This window comes from Anoplophora glabripennis, unplaced genomic scaffold (genome assembly GCF_000390285.2).
Source record: "Anoplophora glabripennis isolate ALB-LARVAE unplaced genomic scaffold, Agla_2.0 scaffold313, whole genome shotgun sequence".
Taxonomy (NCBI): domain Eukaryota; kingdom Metazoa; phylum Arthropoda; class Insecta; order Coleoptera; family Cerambycidae; genus Anoplophora; species Anoplophora glabripennis.
This window is the reverse complement of record NW_019416419.1, coordinates 591,465-608,775: the sequence shown is the minus strand read 5'-3', so window position 1 is coordinate 608,775 and position 17,311 is coordinate 591,465. Positions and strand designations below refer to the sequence as shown.

General features: G+C 30.0%; 1 protein-coding gene across 1 annotated transcript; it reads left to right on the top strand.

Moving 5' to 3' along the window:
• The first annotated feature begins 851 nt into the window (after positions 1-851).
• LOC108908520 (DNA helicase MCM8-like) lies at positions 852-13,439 on the top strand. Its single transcript, XM_018712576.1, has 13 exons — positions 852-1,086; positions 1,151-1,519; positions 1,569-1,828; positions 1,879-1,983; positions 2,169-2,330; positions 2,439-2,655; positions 7,093-7,250; positions 7,318-7,530; positions 9,352-9,473; positions 11,977-12,196; positions 12,259-12,420; positions 12,486-12,651; positions 13,197-13,439. Exons 1-13 carry the CDS (start codon positions 945-947, stop codon positions 13,415-13,417), a joined length of 2,517 nt encoding a protein of 838 aa, XP_018568092.1. The 5' UTR covers positions 852-944; the 3' UTR covers positions 13,418-13,439.
• Positions 13,440-17,311: the final 3,872 nt, after the last annotated feature.

The window sequence follows — 17,311 nt, the reverse complement described above, 5'->3', positions numbered from 1 at the left end:
TTTTATCTTAATAATAATGAGTACTAACATTTTGAAGTGAAATAATACTTTTTATCGGATTTGTTAATATATAAGCTGATACAATTTAATATCTAGAGATATTAGTAGATAAACAACAGTAGTTTCTCTGCATTTTACTTGGTACTCGTAAAATTGTTATTTCAATCAGTTAATTATATTAATTAATAAATAAAGATTGCATGGCTTGGACATAATTATATTCTTTATGATTAATCTCTGGCCATAAAATAACTTCATTTTGAGTTCCGACAATTTGAAAATGGCCTGCAGCTGTTGGAACAATCTTATGAATTTGTTAAGTTATGTAAATATAAGAAAATTGGTAGTACATAACATATTTTTACTCAGAATAATTTAGATAAGTAAGTCTTAGTATTAAATATGTCCTTTCCGTTGTAATGAACCATTTCTAGTTTATATAATAAATTGTTTTGTATTTCATAAAATATTTTTTTATTCCTTTAAACAAATGGGGTTCTGGTATGTTTATGCTTTTCCTTTATATTTAAAAGTTTAAATATATATATTAAAGTATGGACAATTTAAACAAGGTAGATTTCTTTACTTTAATATATATTTAAACTTTTAAATATAAAGGAAAAATATTTAATAATAATTAATACCCATGGGCAACAATAAATACTGCACTTAAATTAGGCAACCAAATGTACATATACATATCTACGGTTGTCTACATTTTGCATTAGTTAGGCTTCCAAATCACCAGAGGCGCTGTGGTAATGGTTTAGTGGATTATTTAGGGAGATTTCATTCTATCTTGTATATTATTTTTTCTATGCTGGCGGGTTTGTATTATTGCATGCTATTGGTGTTTGTTTTGTTTAAGTTTATATATTCAATTTATTAAGGCACTGTAATAATTATAAATCCAAATTAATATTAATAACCATTCTAATAAGAAAATGTCTAATCCGTATTTCAAATCTTGGTACAAGAAGAAAAGATCTCAGTCTAGTAAACAATTTGACGAAAATGAAATCAGTTGTATAGAAAAATTACCAAATTTTGGATATGCTGGATTTCGATTATATTTCCCAGAAGAAAGTAAGAGTTTAAAAAACAAACTTAATCTATTAAAAATATATAAATCACCTTATTTCATCTTTAGCTGATGGTGAACGAATTAATAAAAGTGTATCGTATTTTGAACAATACATTCAGTCAAATCAATCTAATTATAATTTTAATAATATATTGACTGATAGATATTTTGCTGTGGACTACAAAGTACTTGCAGCAGAGGATGACATATTTTCCTCTTGGGAAAACTTTACAGATGACGTAATAAATAATACAGAATATTGCCTAAATTGTTTTGGTTTAGCAATGTATCAGTTTATTATTAATTGTCATGTTAAGAAAAATGAAGAACAAGATGAAAATGTTATTGAAAGTGAGGATATTCTACCTATTCAAGCCAAGATCATTAATTTTGAACCTACCCTTCAACTAAAAAATCTTAAAGTTATTTATTATGGTAAGATATAATAATTTTAATATAAATGAAAACAACAGTGCAATTTTAGGAAAACTGGTTAGTATAAAAGGGACAGTTATAAAAGTTGGTCAAGTTAAAGTTATTTGTCAATATTTAGCATTCTCTTGTCCATCATGTACTGGTACTCAACTTGTAAAGCAAAAGGACGGAATCTATACCATGCCAAACAATTGCCCGACGAAGGGATGTAGAGTACATTCTAATTTTGCTCCACTCCATTCTTCGGCATTTAATAGAACAATAAGTTGGCAATCCATTAAGATACAGGAACTTATAACAAGCCAAGAGGTTAAATATTTTAATGGTTATTGCCATTAATACTCACAATTTTCTTTTAGTTTGAAAATTCAAAAGTTCCTCGAAGTCTGGATTGTGAATTAATGGGGGATTTGGTTAAATCCTGTATACCCGGTGATGATATAACTATCACTGGTATTATCAAAGTAAGGTTCTATTAAACTTTTGATTAAATTTATAATTAAAATTAACAAAAAAAATCATAATACATTCTGTTTTTTAAACTGATACTGATTTCTTAATACGTAAAAATAATATGTAAAAATAGAAATGATTGTTAATTAAGTATCTTTTTATAAATGAGTTACAAAATATACATGATTTTTTCTAGGTGCGAGATGTTAACAGCAATAACTGTAAAAACAAACAAAACACAATATTTAATTTATATTTGGAAACTGTGTCTGTATATAATAGCAAAAGACAAAATAAAGGAAGTTATTCTGATTCAGAAGGAATAATATTTAATACTAACGATTATTATCTTATTCAAGTAAGTTGTATATTATTGTATTTGCTCAAGCTAACGTATAATCTTGTAATAAAAAAATGATTTGAAAATAAATATTTCGAATTAAATGTGATCAAATATGTTTTTTAGAAAATTCACTCAGAGTCAAAATTATTCAGATTGTTGGTGTTGTCTTTATGCCCAAATATATATGGTCATGAAATTGTAAAAGCTGGACTTTTGTTGGCTCTATTTGGAGGTACAAAATCAGATACAGTTAGAGCAGAACCACATATTCTAATAGTGGGGGATCCTGGTCTTGGAAAAAGTCAAATGCTGCGGGCCTGCACTAATGTCGCGCCAAGAGGTAAAATACTAATCACTGATTCATACCTAGTGAATTCTAAATATACTTTATGAAAAATATTTTTTTAAAACTATAGGGTTTTAAATAATAACGTAACAAACTTTAAGGGTTGGTAATACTAGTCACAATAAGAGACAAAATTCTTGTGAACATACCCTCTAAAATTTGTTACAAGGGAGCTACAGTGCCAGAAAGGGTAAATTAGAAAGTTGATTTTTATTTGAGCACAGCTGTTGATAAGAAATTCATTTGAAATTTTAAGTCGTGTAAAATTTTATAAGAATGTAAAAAAATTAAGGGTGGAGTTCTTTTCCATTATAACTTCATTTTAAACATTTTCATAATTATGTGTGAAAATTCAGAAAGACTGGACAAGTGAAAAATATACTGTTTCCAATCACACAACACTTCGAGATATTTCGGCAAAAATATTTTAATGCACATAAAAAGTAAATAATTATTTGCTATTGTTGTTTTGTCAGAACTGTTTGTGAATTATACAATACAATATATTGATAGTAAAATATCAAAAACCAAAATACTTCCTTTTTGAGTTGTTTTTAAAATGGAAAATATTTTTATTTAATAAAAAGATGGTGCTTATATTTTTTATTTATTTCAGTACAGATGTTCCAAATATCCTCTATGCATTTATTTTGTATGTATATTTCTATGCCTCATTTCCAGTACCTAATTACAAACTCAAATATTACTGAAGTATGTCAAATTACAAATTAATTGTTATTCTTTTTTTTTTTGGAAAAATCTGCGCCTCACCAGTACTAAAAAATTCTTTATAACATTTGAAATTTCAGCTATCTTTTAAAGTAGCTATTGAACAAATGTTGTCCTGCTAAATAATAAGTAATCAATTTGATTTAATATTTAAATTCTGAGGATATGGTGTGGATAAACAAACTGACTTCAAATAAACTAAACAATTTAGTGACTTTGCGTGTTCCATTGTAACGATCCTCTTAATTAAAGTTCCATGGTTCCATGTAGAGAATACAGGGTTCGTAGTGGCCTGGAAAACCGGGAAAAGTCGGGGAATTCATTATTCTTCATAAAAAACGGAATAGGGAATTTTAAAAGTATTCATGAAAGTCGGGGAATTTGATGTTTGCAACTGGAAATTTTGTGAATGCTGGCCCTGGGTTCTTGAAAGAGAAAAGTAATTGTGGTTTTGAAACCTTTATAAGAGGTGCTTTGGGTATAAAAAAAGATTATGGGAGTCTAGTCCAGAAAAAGTTTGATGCATAAACACCAATTAGTATGTAAAAATTAAATACAGTTACCTGGATTTTTTATAAGTTGGGGAAAACTTGGAAAAGTCAGGGATTTCTATATTACTTTTGAACTATGCACCCTCAAATAGACAATGTGTGTGTTTCATAATTAGCTCAGTAGAATTTCAGTAAAACGCACTAAAATTTTTGTTGAAAAGTTGGCGGCCTTGCTGTACAGAAATTAGGAAACTAGTAGTAAATGATTGCTCCAAAAGTTTAAATTTGTTAACTAGCCTTACTGATAGATCGCACATCAACAGCTAATGCAAAATACGGTGTGTTCATTCTTCACTAGGTTTGTTCACTGATTTCCCTAACAAGTTGCCAACTCCTCTTAACAAAAATATTTAGTGCGTTTTACTGAAATTCTACTGAAAGTAATTACAGAACGGACCCAATGTCAATTTTCTTCAAAATTTATTCAATGATGGCCAGTTCTGGGTTAAAAATATACCTGTTTTTTTTTTTAAACACGGCTAATATTCTAATAGCAGGAAATATTTGATTTGAATACTGTTATGAATAAAAATGTCACATCTCCCATACATTCAGAAATTTTTAATTTTATATAAAAACTGAAAATGATGTCTAAATATTATTAACCATCATGATGATATATGATTTAAAATTTTTATTTGAGATAATAATTAATTTCTAGCTATTTCTGATATAATTCAATTCATAGAGTTCTTTGCAATATCATCAGTTAAAAATCTTGTCCGAATATCTTTTGCATAGATTTTTGGTATCCAAGAATATTATTCGACTTGATATAGGATTTTTTGAAAAATTTTGTAATTTACCTGAATATAAAATAAAGTAAAAATTAGGGGCATTCCAAACATTTGTATTTGCAATTGTTCAGACGTAGATAAATATGTTTTCGCAGAGTTGCGTGAGATTCGGCTGGAAGGAATAAGACGTAGGCACAGTGATTTGTGTAGTACTAACTTCACATAGTTAAATTGAAGATGTAAATTAAATAATAAAATTGAGAGATAATTATTTTAAGAAGAAAAATTTGTATTTTTTACATGGTTTAGTTTTCGAGATACAAAATTTTTTGAAAAATATATCATTTACGAAAATATCTCTGAAGCAGTGGCGGCTCGCCAGGTGACGCAAGTGATGCACTGCTTCAATTAAAATTTCTGTTTGGTTGTGCAATTTAAAATTATTTTTAATTTTATATAAATTTTATAATTTAGGTTTAATTCTATATTGAAAATGTATTGTGTTTGTTTGTTTAATGCGCAGGAATAAACAGAATAGTTGCGTGGTGAACGCCTTCTAAAAAAACATTGCCTTCGTTGAGCGCGAATATCAACCTCGTACCCTACAGCATATAGCATAAGCAAGTGACGCGGTTCGAAACAAGTCTGTATTCCGCTTCTTTTTGTAGCGTTGTTTACGGCGGTTGTCATGGCAACGAGGCGGCTAACACGACAGTAAACTACGGCGCGGCGTGACGCGGAAATTGAAGCAGCATTACCATCGCCTGCCTTTAAACAGTTTATACGATACGCTTCGCCAGTGCACTATTATAACGGTTCTTTAATGTTAATATTTGTTTTGTATAATAATTGTAGAAATGTTTCCTATGTATGATCCAGTATGTATTTTATTGGAAAGGCCATTTTCCACATGGAAAATTGATGACAAAAAGAATTTTTTAAATTGCAACAGACCTGTGCCTTATTCTATCGATATCGAAAAAAGGCTGTCGTAACCACAAAGCTTCTTTGGAACATGCATATACGGTGTGCAAGCCGAACTAATACATATTTCTATTTTTTATAAAATCTAAATGAAAATCCTTCTCGCTAACGTCAGCTTTTCAGTAATATTGCAAATGCAACTAAAAATTTCCAGATTCATTTAAAGCCGTTTGACCTTGAAAATTTTCAATTTTTTTTTTTTTTTTTTTGAGAACGAATATGCTTCACCTATTGCCAATGTCATGAGCCGCCACTGCCTTGAAGTTTAATCTAACTTTATGAAAATCGGTCCAGAGTTTTAATGAAGTAAGGGCAAAAAGTCACTGAATTCTTACACGTTTATGTAAACCAGTGGAGGAGATACTAGCAGACTAACATCAATAATCTCGGAAAGCATTTTGATGTCTGATTATTTACGAAATTCCATAAGCACATCTGAATTGTACTTCAATGAAATTTTTTGGAAATTTTATTTTCATAAAACACTGGAATATCAAGGCTCTTGCACAACTGGTGATGGAAGATACTGGAAGACTGTTAAAAAATATTAGAATTTCGATGCTACTGAATATTGTGTAAATTTGATTGTGTGTTCATTTGATTTAATTGCCAACAGTATGTCAAACGAAAAATATATCCTTCATTTTAGTCGAAGAATATTTACATTTTCAAGTTATTTTTTATTACAAATATAATTTTAAATACAATGTGATCATTAGAAGTCCAAAAAATTCAGTGGTGTAGAAAGTTGCCTTTTTCTGAAAGTTTCAAATTTTTACACAAATGTTCAACAAATATTATATAAAAAATTGTATTTGTTACAAAAATAAAAAATAGATTTGTTTTCTCTGAAATTAATAATTTTATAATAATGCCTGATTTATCCAAATTTAATAAGTTTATTAAAGATTTAAAAAAACACTATCTTGGAAATTATTAATTTTTCAAATAACTTTATTTTTCTTTGAAATACGATAAGGAATTAAATGCACTATTCAAATTTCCAAAATACTTAATGGTGTCAAAATTCGTCAGTATCTCTGCTAGATTATGTCGTTTGCAATAGAGGTTCATACGAACTTTAAAATTATATGAAGAGTCGCCTACTGAAATACTTTTATATAGTAAAGATACATCTTTTGTTTCCCATCTGTTAATTTTACTTTTAAATGGAAGTTCTTGATTTATTTTTAGTACCTAATTTTTAATTTATTTGTTAATATTCACTTTTACATTTGCGACTATCAACTTGAAACTTTTGCATTTGCATTTGTATTCGCAAATATCAATAATACCACGTGGAACAACCCTAAAAGAAGTAACAAATTAGTTCTTTTGATAATAGACCAAAATAATATTAAATTAGTAGTATGAGGTACAAAATGCAAATAAATTTTTGTAAATACAAAACAGAAATATCTTTATTTAAGGTGTCTATGTTTGTGGAAATACTAGTACCAGTTCTGGCCTTACTGTTACCATGACTAGAGAAAGTGGCGAACATGCATTAGAAGCAGGAGCTTTAATGCTAGCGGATAAGGGGTGTTGTTGTATAGATGAGTTTGATAAGATGCCATCACAACATGCGGTACATTACAGAATAATTAATTTTTTCATTGTTGAAATAAGCACATGAAAATTATAACTAATTTTAGAGCCTTCTGGAAGCGATGGAACAACAAACAATAAGCATAGCAAAGGCGGGCATTCTTTGTTCTTTGCCAGCTCGTACTACCATTTTAGCAGCTGCAAATCCATCAGGTGGCCATTATAATAAGGGTAAAACAATTGCAGAAAATTTAAAAATAAGTTCGCCAATGTTATCTAGATTTGATTTAATTTTCATTTTACTCGATCAAGCTAATGAGGTTAGTATTATATTTACGAATATGATTGTATAAAATAACTAAAATTTAAACAAAAATAGGGCCTTTTCTCATTTTTGTCATATTTTTGTCAACAGTTTTACTTAAAATATTTAACATGTATTTTGTCATTTTTTTATTTTCAATGAGCAAAAAAAAGGTACAAAACATGATGATTTCATTGTTGAATTTTGTACATTAGAACAACGTTTCTATAGTGACTGTCAATATTTCTTGGTTCTAAATACATATACAATTCCCGTTTCAATTTGGTAGTGAGATATTTGTGTTGGTATTTCCTTGCAATTCTTTCCAGTGAAATTATTGTAGATTTACAATTCAAAAAATAATAATTGTTAAAAAGTTTTGTCAAATGAAATTCATGTTCAACACCTAGAAATTTAGATATGCAAAAGATATCCATCCTCGCAGATAAAATTGTTAATTACATGAAATCTTATTTTATAAGTATTTTATATTTATTTACATATATATAGTGTGTATATAATGTATGGAAATTCATTATTTCGAAATAAAAAACGGGTGTTGATTTTTAATTTTAATTTCTCACTTTTTGACTTTATTTTCTTAGCCGTGATGTCACTGAAATTTCGGTTCTTCTTCTTTATATACTTTATTTATTGTGTCTTTAGAAATTAATCTAATTCTGTTTATTATTTCTTCAATATTGTCAGGTGTGTTTTTCTATATTATCAAAAAAAAAAACTCTATCAGTATAAAGTCTGGTGACCCTGGTGGCTATTCAACAATGAATAAATAAACCATATACTTCTTGTTGCTTTCATACCCAATCATATGAATTTCAATTCTAAGAGATATCAACAAACAAATTTTTATAAGACACTAATTTAAAAGCTACAATTATTAACTCAACATTTAAATGATAAAACTTCTGACAGGTATTTCCTTATAATGATTGTGACACTGTCGGTCTACTTAAGTAAACATTAAATGACTCCAGCTCTAAAACTGGTGTATTAATGTAAGTTTGTACTAAAAACCCTACAATCAAAAGTAAAAATTGGACAAAAATAGGAACATAGGTATACTTTTTTATACTACCACTATTAATTAATAAGTCTAATCAACAAAAGCGTAGGAAAGAACCTCGTTTTGAAATGAAAATGAATAATTATTTGATATCTAAATCAGATATAATGTATAAAAAACTAATAGTAAATTAATTAAGCAAAAAAATTGCAATATTATACACAGTTTCTATCTTGTTACTTGCTGTTAGTTTACCAATAGTCTAAGATCCCAACCTAGATCGACCTTATCACCCATCGAGTTTTCTAATGAAATTTGAATTATGGTAATATAATGTATTAATAAACAAAACTTGATTTTGTCGACATCCAATTTCCCTACAGCTATTTTTAATAAAAAATTAAAGTTCAATTCAATTCAATTTAAAATTAAAGTTCAATTCAAAGTTACCTGTTTATACTTGTCTACCTGGTTTTATGCAAGGAACAAAAATGTCGACCAAACTTTGGCATATTGTATACATATTTTACTTTCGATTGGTATTAATGAAAAAAAAATTAACAACTAATTTTTTTATTAAAAATAGCTGTGCAGGGAAATTGAATGTCGACCAAATAAAGTTTTGTTTACTAATACATTATATTATCAAAATTCAAATTTCGTTAGAAAACTCGTGGGTGAAGGTCGATCTAAGTCGGGATCTTGTACTACAATCTTTATTTTAATAACATAAAAAAATTAAATAATATTTTTAAATGTTTGTAGCTTCGAATTTTTCGACCCTATTATTTAAATAATTTGTTTAATTTCTAGCAACTCGACAGGCTGCTGTCTAAACATATATTAAATGCACATAACAGGAAAAAAAATGAAAATAGGCAAGATGCCAGTACAAGTTTTTTCAATAACTCCAACTCTGAAACGGATACATTAATGTAAGTTTATGTTAAAAATCCTATGACCAGAAGTACAGCTTGCACAAAAATAGGAACATGGATGTACTTTGTTATGCTACTTTTACTAATATAAGTTTAATCAACAATAATCTACTAAAGAACCCAACAAAACTTGTAATGAATGAATTACATATAATTATACATTTTATATTTAAATTAATCTATAAAAAAAACTAACAGTAAATTAAGTAAAAAATCAAGATCAAGAATCACATCAAAATCATGTTCCAGAGAGGAAAAACTTTTTTTTTTCTAAATTTCTTCCTCGTTTTTACCTAAAATCATGTAATTTCTTGCGAGGATAGCTGTGGAATTTTTAGCAAAACCTCAAAACAAACAACTAGACTGTTACCAGTTATTAATTATTATTTATTCACAGACATTGCAATGGGATTTTAAGCACAACATTTACAGTTTTTAATGAGACATCCCAATTTTCCACCAATGAGCAGAATAAAGTTAAGAAGAATTCTAAAAAATCAACTTCATACATAGTAATACACAATTTTAATTATGTATGTTGATAAAAATAATGCACTAAAAAAATTACTTGAAAAAGTTATAATTGTTTAATATGACCCCGATTAACAGCTAAGTACTTGTGGATTCTAGAGATAACACCATCAGTCACCGTTTTTGCTATTTCAGCTGCAGGCAATTCATGGAACGCTCTTCATATTCGAGCAATCAAATCCTCCTTTGAAGCTTCCGGTGTAGAATAAACTTTTTGCTTTATTACTCCCCAAATATAAGAATCTAATGGAGCGAGGTCGGGAGACCACTGGCCAATTCCATGATCCTAGGCGTCTCATCCATCTGTCTTCAAACATTTCAGTCAGCTATTGATCGATTTGATTGTGACAGTGAGGTGGAACCCCGTCTAATTGATACCAACACTTCTTTAGTTGGTCCAAAGGTATATCATCTAGATAATCTGCCACAACCATTTGCAAAATATTGAGATATCTGTCAGCATTTAAATTTTCTTTGTAGATATGGTAAGAAATTTGGTTATCTTTAATTAGACAAAAAACATTTACACTAAATTTATTTTGAAAGTTTATTTCCCAGATAACATGAGGATTTTCAGATGACCACAAATGAGTATTATGTCTATTAAAAATACCTTCTCTCGTAAATTTTGACTAACATCGTTTCACAAAATTGTACACGTTGCACGGCGTCACCTGGATGAAGAGCAGAAAGTAGCTTAAATTTGTATGGATGTATATCGTTAGTTCTTAGCATCCTGTGAATGGACGCTCGTGAAATGCCTAAATCATACTCTGCGGCACGAGTTGAGGATTCTGTATGAACATTAAAATAGGCTAGCACATTTATTACATTATCTTCATTTGAAGTTATTGGTTTTGGTAAAATTCTTTCTACACAAATTCGACTATACTCTAGTTGATTTGCTAAAATTCTTCTTAACTTTTTTCTGCTCATTGGTGCTAATTTGGATATGTCTTATTAAAAACTGTACATGTTCTGCTTATAATCCCATTGCAATGTCCGTGAATGAATAATAAATTTAAAATATCACCATTTGAATAGTATTGTTTGCCATTTCTTATAAACACTAAATTAAACTGTCACTACAAGAGTACAACAGTGACAGTTTAGTTGTTTGTTTTGAAGTTTTGCTAAAAATCCACAACTATCCCCGCAAGAAATTACATGATTTTAGTTAGATGATTACACAAAAAGTAGTAGATAACTCAAAAACTAGAAGAAATAGGTATAGGGAACCCTGATACCATTCGAAAGATAATAAAATTGTGTATCAGAATATAGAAAAACATACCATTTAAAAAAATCGACTTATGAAGGTTCGAACTAAACTCGGCATTAAATTTCTAGCACCCTGTATGCAATTAAGCCACTTTGAAAATATGGATGGAAAGCTTAAGGTTCTAGCTATCCCCCCTATAAACATTGTTTATCTTTCTTACTATAAAATACACATGGTTTGAAGCTAGTCAATGTTTCTCTCAATTTTTTTGAAAAAAATTAAATATCTCAAAAACGGTTAATTTTAGGAATAGGGAAACTTCATAAAAGTCCATCTAAAATAATATGTAGAATCCAAAATTGCAATAATATATAGGGTGTTCCATTTAAAATAAGCAATTTGATGGTGACTTCCGGTATAACCAGAAGTGGTACATGGACGTCATTATTTTAGTTGAGAAGGGCATGCCCGAAAACCCGGTACCCCAAATTTTCAAAATTCAAATCGAAGTAGTCTCTGAAATAATTCTAATTGGCTGTCACCGTGAGACACCCTGTATGTTTATCAGAATAAAATGATATTTTTTTCATAAAACGTTTCACAACTTCTTAATCTAACAGACAGACGATATTTCAAAAAATGTAATTATTTTAAAATTAACAATTAAAACAGTTTTTGCTCTTCCAATCATACTATAGTAAGCACTTTTATGAGTAGTATTGTAATTAATAATATATTTTTTTTTAGAGATCGTCTTCGATCTAATGGGGAGACCGTAGATTTGTTACCTCATGCTTTGTTTAGAAAATATATAGCCTATGCACAGAGGTATGTGAGTCCTCAATTGTCAGATGGCGCAAAAGAAGTTTTAAAGAAATATTACCTTGATCTGAGGAAACAATATCAAACAGGCGATTGTACACCTATCACCACAAGGCAGTTACACTCTCTGATTAGGTTAACACAAGTTAGTAAGCAATTTTGTACTTGACTGAACTAAAATAGTTGAAACTAACAGGTCATTTATAGGCAAGAGCAAAAGCGGAACTTCGTGAAGAAGCTACGGAAGGAGATGCTTTAGATGTTGTAGAAATTATGAAGTATAGTTTAATAGACATTTTTACCGACGAACATGGTCTTATAGACAAAACTAGATGTCAGAATGGTACTGGAATGAGTACAAAAAATCAGGTGGGTAAATTAACTTTTAGTCTGATTTGACAAATATAAAATATTCTATTTCTTTCCCATTTTAGGCAATAAAGTTGCTGCAGATGCTACAACGAAAATCAGACGTAGAAGCAAAGAAGTTGTTTTCAACCAAAGAAATAAGAGAAATGGGGGAACAAGTTGGAATTACAAAAGAAAAATTCTATAATATTTTACAGAGTCTGAATATACAGGGATTTTTATTAAACAAAGGTAACAATAATTATCAACTTGTTAGCGCTGATTTGTAGTGTGGTTTAGTTAAAATTTAGTAATGGTGAAAAGATTTCTGTTTTATATATATTTTTTAAATAAATACTTTTAATCTTTTGCTAAAATATGTTATTAAAACTATGTATCGTAATTAAAGTTTGTTAGTTAATGTTACATTTTAAATCCATATTTTACTTTCCTAAATGGTGAAAAACATATTCTACAGAGGAAATCAGACTGATTTTTGTCGATATTAAATCCAATCAGTCAATTACTGTGTATTGTTCACTTATCGGAACTGGAGGTAAGTAAAGTAAATCTTGAGATGAAATCTGCGCAAACTTGAATTACCTACTTGGAGTATTTTGGTGAAAGGGTGGCTGAGATTATGATATATTTTCTGAAATTATTTATTTGTGGAATTTTTTACCACTTTTTTATTTGAGGGTTAAAGCCACTCTAGAAATTTTATAAAACCGATTTTTGGATAAATGGTGGTTTATACAATGCTTTATTATGTGAGGAATATATGGAAAAAGTTTTAGGTGGGGGAAAAATCGGGAATATGAGTTTTTTCGAGGTGGGGTGCAATCACTCGCAGTGTGCTGCAGGAGTGTTTGTTGTAACTCGTGAGAGAGTGGCCAGATTGAGTTTCAAATCAAGCCAAGAAGAAGAGAATGAAGAAAATATCAATATAGAAGGCCAGTTATATAGTGCAGGCATATCGCTGATTGAAAGTATATGTACAACGAATTTCTTATGCTGAATGTCAATAAAAATAAAAGCGTTTTCCGAGAAACTACTTTTTTTTTTTTAATTGGCCGTAAACATAACTCAAAAAGTTTTCAATGAATCGACTTGAAATTTTGTACAGAGGTTCACAGTAACATAAACCAGAGAACATCGTAGGGGTTTTTCGATTGATTAACAATTTTCATTGTTATTAACAATTTAATGCAAAATTTTTCGTCTTTTCAATACTTGTTTTGAATGTTCACTAAATAAATTTTTTCCTATTGTTTTTTTTTAAGATACAGGGGTCAAAGTTAATTTTATAAAGCAAAATTTTATCCATATCTTTTCCAAAAAACAATATATTGCATTGAAATTTGGTCCAGATAAGTTATTGAGTGTACTTTATATGTTAATGTTATTAGTTTTAGATCATCTGCCAGGAGGCGCTAGCTATTATCCCTTTTGGTGACATTTTATGGTAAAACTTATAATTATTATAATGTAAAATTTCATTTTACAAAAGAAATATTCTTTTTAAAGTCAACCATCAATTAGTAGATCAATTTACCTTGGTACATTTCTTAAAAACTTACGAATCTTCAAAATGACGACATTCTTAAAGGCTTGTAACTTTTTAAGTAAACAAAATTGTATCAAGCGGGGTTCGTAGCGGCCTGGAAAACCCGTAAACCCATTATTCTTCATAAAAAAAATAGGAATTTGATGTTTGCTACTGGAAATTTTCTTGTTGAGAGTTCTTGAAAGAGAAAATTATTTGTGGTTTGGAAACCTTCATAAGAGGTTCTTGAGGAATGAGAAAGATTATGGAGTGCAGTCTAGACAAAGTTTAATGTATAGACATCAATTAGTATATAAAAATGAACTAACAAGTGATGGATTTTTTTTTTTATAAGTCGGGGAAAACCTGAAAAAATTCAGGGAATTCTATATTACGTTTGAACTATAAACCCTATCAAGGTAACATGATCTAAAACTGTTAACGAGGGTGGTCTGACAAGTTTCCGACCTCAACATGAAGATGGCAGCACTCGTAAATAAAAGCTAGTGAATTTCGTTGTTCATCTGTTGACAGTTACTCACCGATGTTTCAGCCATTTTGGATGCGCAGTTGTTATGTAACAGTCGTTTGAGTGAGTTATTGTGAGTGTTTTTTATGAAAATGGACAAAATCGAGTATCAAGCTGTCATTAAATATTTGTTTTTGAAAGGCAATACGCCTACCCAAATCAAAGATGAGTTGGATTTTGTGTATGGGGACTCTGCACCATCATTTACCACAGTGAAATTTTTGGGCAGCTGAATTTAAACGTGGCCATAAGAGCTTGGGAGACGATGAACTTTCGGGACATCCAAAAAGAAGAAGAAGAAGTATCCAAATCAGTTACTGTTGTTATTTTCTAATTGTACCAGAGATTTCTAAGAGTTCCTTAGCATTCTTGAGTTATTCCGGTATGATTCGAAGTTGCTTACTTGTCCATAAAAATTTTTATTCATTTACGTGCGTGCATCTTGCTTCAGCCTCCATACACAAATTACTAAAATTCAATAGCATACATTTTTCCAAGAAAGATAGTTGCTTAAGTAGCTAAGCTTACTGACATCAAAAGGTCAGTTCTACTTTGATCCCATTTATCCCTCCATCGATAGAAGAGGTGGTTTTCCATATCCTTCAGCAAACCTGGTATACTCTAATGTTTCAGCCTTAATTTCTCTACTACCCATCTGGCTTCTCTCAACTAATAAATGAAGTGTTAAATCTAGGAATTGCTTGCTCCAGTTATTACCAGACACGTTTCTGTCCGTGCACCAGAGAGTTTGGCTTTGGTTGACCTTTGAAAACTTTTAGACCACTAAACTATTAAGCCATGCATATTCAGAGGTCTGATGACCATCATTACGACTAATACAACAGTTTAGGACCTACGGACCTATGCCCTAGGATTTTCAGAAATATGTCGTGACCGTATAGCGACATTCTTGCTTTGTGGAACACTTTCTCCACATGGGAATTCCAATCAAGTATCTTATCTAAGACAAGACATATTGTTTGTTCTTCCTTTATGTATTCAATTAAAACAAAAGTTAAAACAACCTAAGGTCAGTTTTTAAATTGTACAATATATTATACAGAGAGATCAGGGGCGGCTCGCCAGGTGACGCAAGTGACACACCGCTTCTCCTAAAATTTCTGTTTGGTTCTGCAATTTAAAATTATTTTTAATTTTATATAAATTTTATAATTTAGGTATAATTCTATATTCAAAATGTATTGTGTTTGTTTGTTTTATACGCAGAAATAAACAGAATAGTTGCGAGGTGACCGCCTTCTAAAAAAACAGTGCCTTCGTTGAGCGCGAACATTAATCTCGTACCATACAATGTATAGCATAAGCAAGTGACGTGGATCGAAATTAGTCTATATTCCGCTTCTGTTCATAGCGTTGTTTACGGCGGTTGTCATGGCAACGAGGCGGCCAACACGGAAGTAAACTACGGCGTGGGGGAACAAGTGACGCGGAAATTGAAGCAGCATTGTCATCATCAGCCATCGCGGTATTGCCTGCCTTTAAACAGTTTATACGATACGCGTCGCCCAGTGCACGATTCTAACGGTTCTTTGTTATAATAATTGTAGAAATGTTTTCTATGTATGATCCAGTATTTATTTTATTGGAAATACCATTTTCCAGATGGAAAATTGAAGACAAAATGGATTTCTTAAATTGCGAGAGACCTATGCCTTATTCTCTTGATATGGAAAAAAGGGGAAGTCAAAAGACAATGTGTACGTTCGGAAGTTTCGGAATGAATGGTATTCGGAGTATAAGTGGTTATGTGGAAGTATTTATTTATAAAAACTTTTCTGTATGCCGTATTTAACTGTGGGTGTAGTTGGGCGTGTGGAATAAGGAGGGATTTAATCATTTTGGGAACGTCAGGCTGTCATAACCACGAAGCTTCTTTGAAACATACATATAAGTTGTGCGAAAATGTTCGCAGAAGTCCACAAGCTGAACTAATATTTTTATTTTTTATAAAATCTACATGAAATTTCCAGATTAATTTAAAACCGTTTGTTCCTAAAAATTTTCGCCTGCGGCACTTTTTTCCTTTTTAGTCAATCAATGAATATGCTTCATCTATTCTCAATGTCACGAGCTGCCACTGAGAGAGATCCAAAATAATTGAAGTTGACATCATACATATAAGGTATAAAAGTCTCAAGATTACTTTTTATTGTCAAAAATATTGTTTTAACATATCTTGCCAGAAGATGACAACAAATAATGTGTATTATACTTTTTATGGTGGTAAAATTTAATATAATTTGCGAGCAGAATTGCATAAACAAGCCATAAACCCGGATCCAGCTTCCAAACTTTACCTTGTAAGTTGACAGTATATTCTTGGCAATTTTATTTTTGCTTTTTTTCGTTTCTTAAAAGGGAAATCAAACAAACTTTTATTAGATAACTGTGTGTATATTTACACATATTATAAAATATAATAGTCCCTGTACCACGAAACAGACGCTATAGTACAAATATATATATAAATGCAATAACTTTCAAATGCTTATTTGTATTAAAACATGGATTCCTTATAAGTAAAACATACACTAAATAACAATATAAAAATTACAATACTGTAGCATATTGTTTAGGCCTGATTCAAGTGCAACTCTATATTGGTCTCTATTAGCCTATTGTCTTAATACCTATGTAATAAGTATCTTCACATTTAAACTTACAGTTAACATGAATTTATATTATGTAGTCTAAATCTATTTTTGTTTTATATAAGGTAATGTTTTAAAGTATGTTCTACAATGTACTCAGTTTGAAGCAGCAACACCTTTATATTTTATAGTGCATAGACTGATTTTTAAATTTGCTTTTTTAAA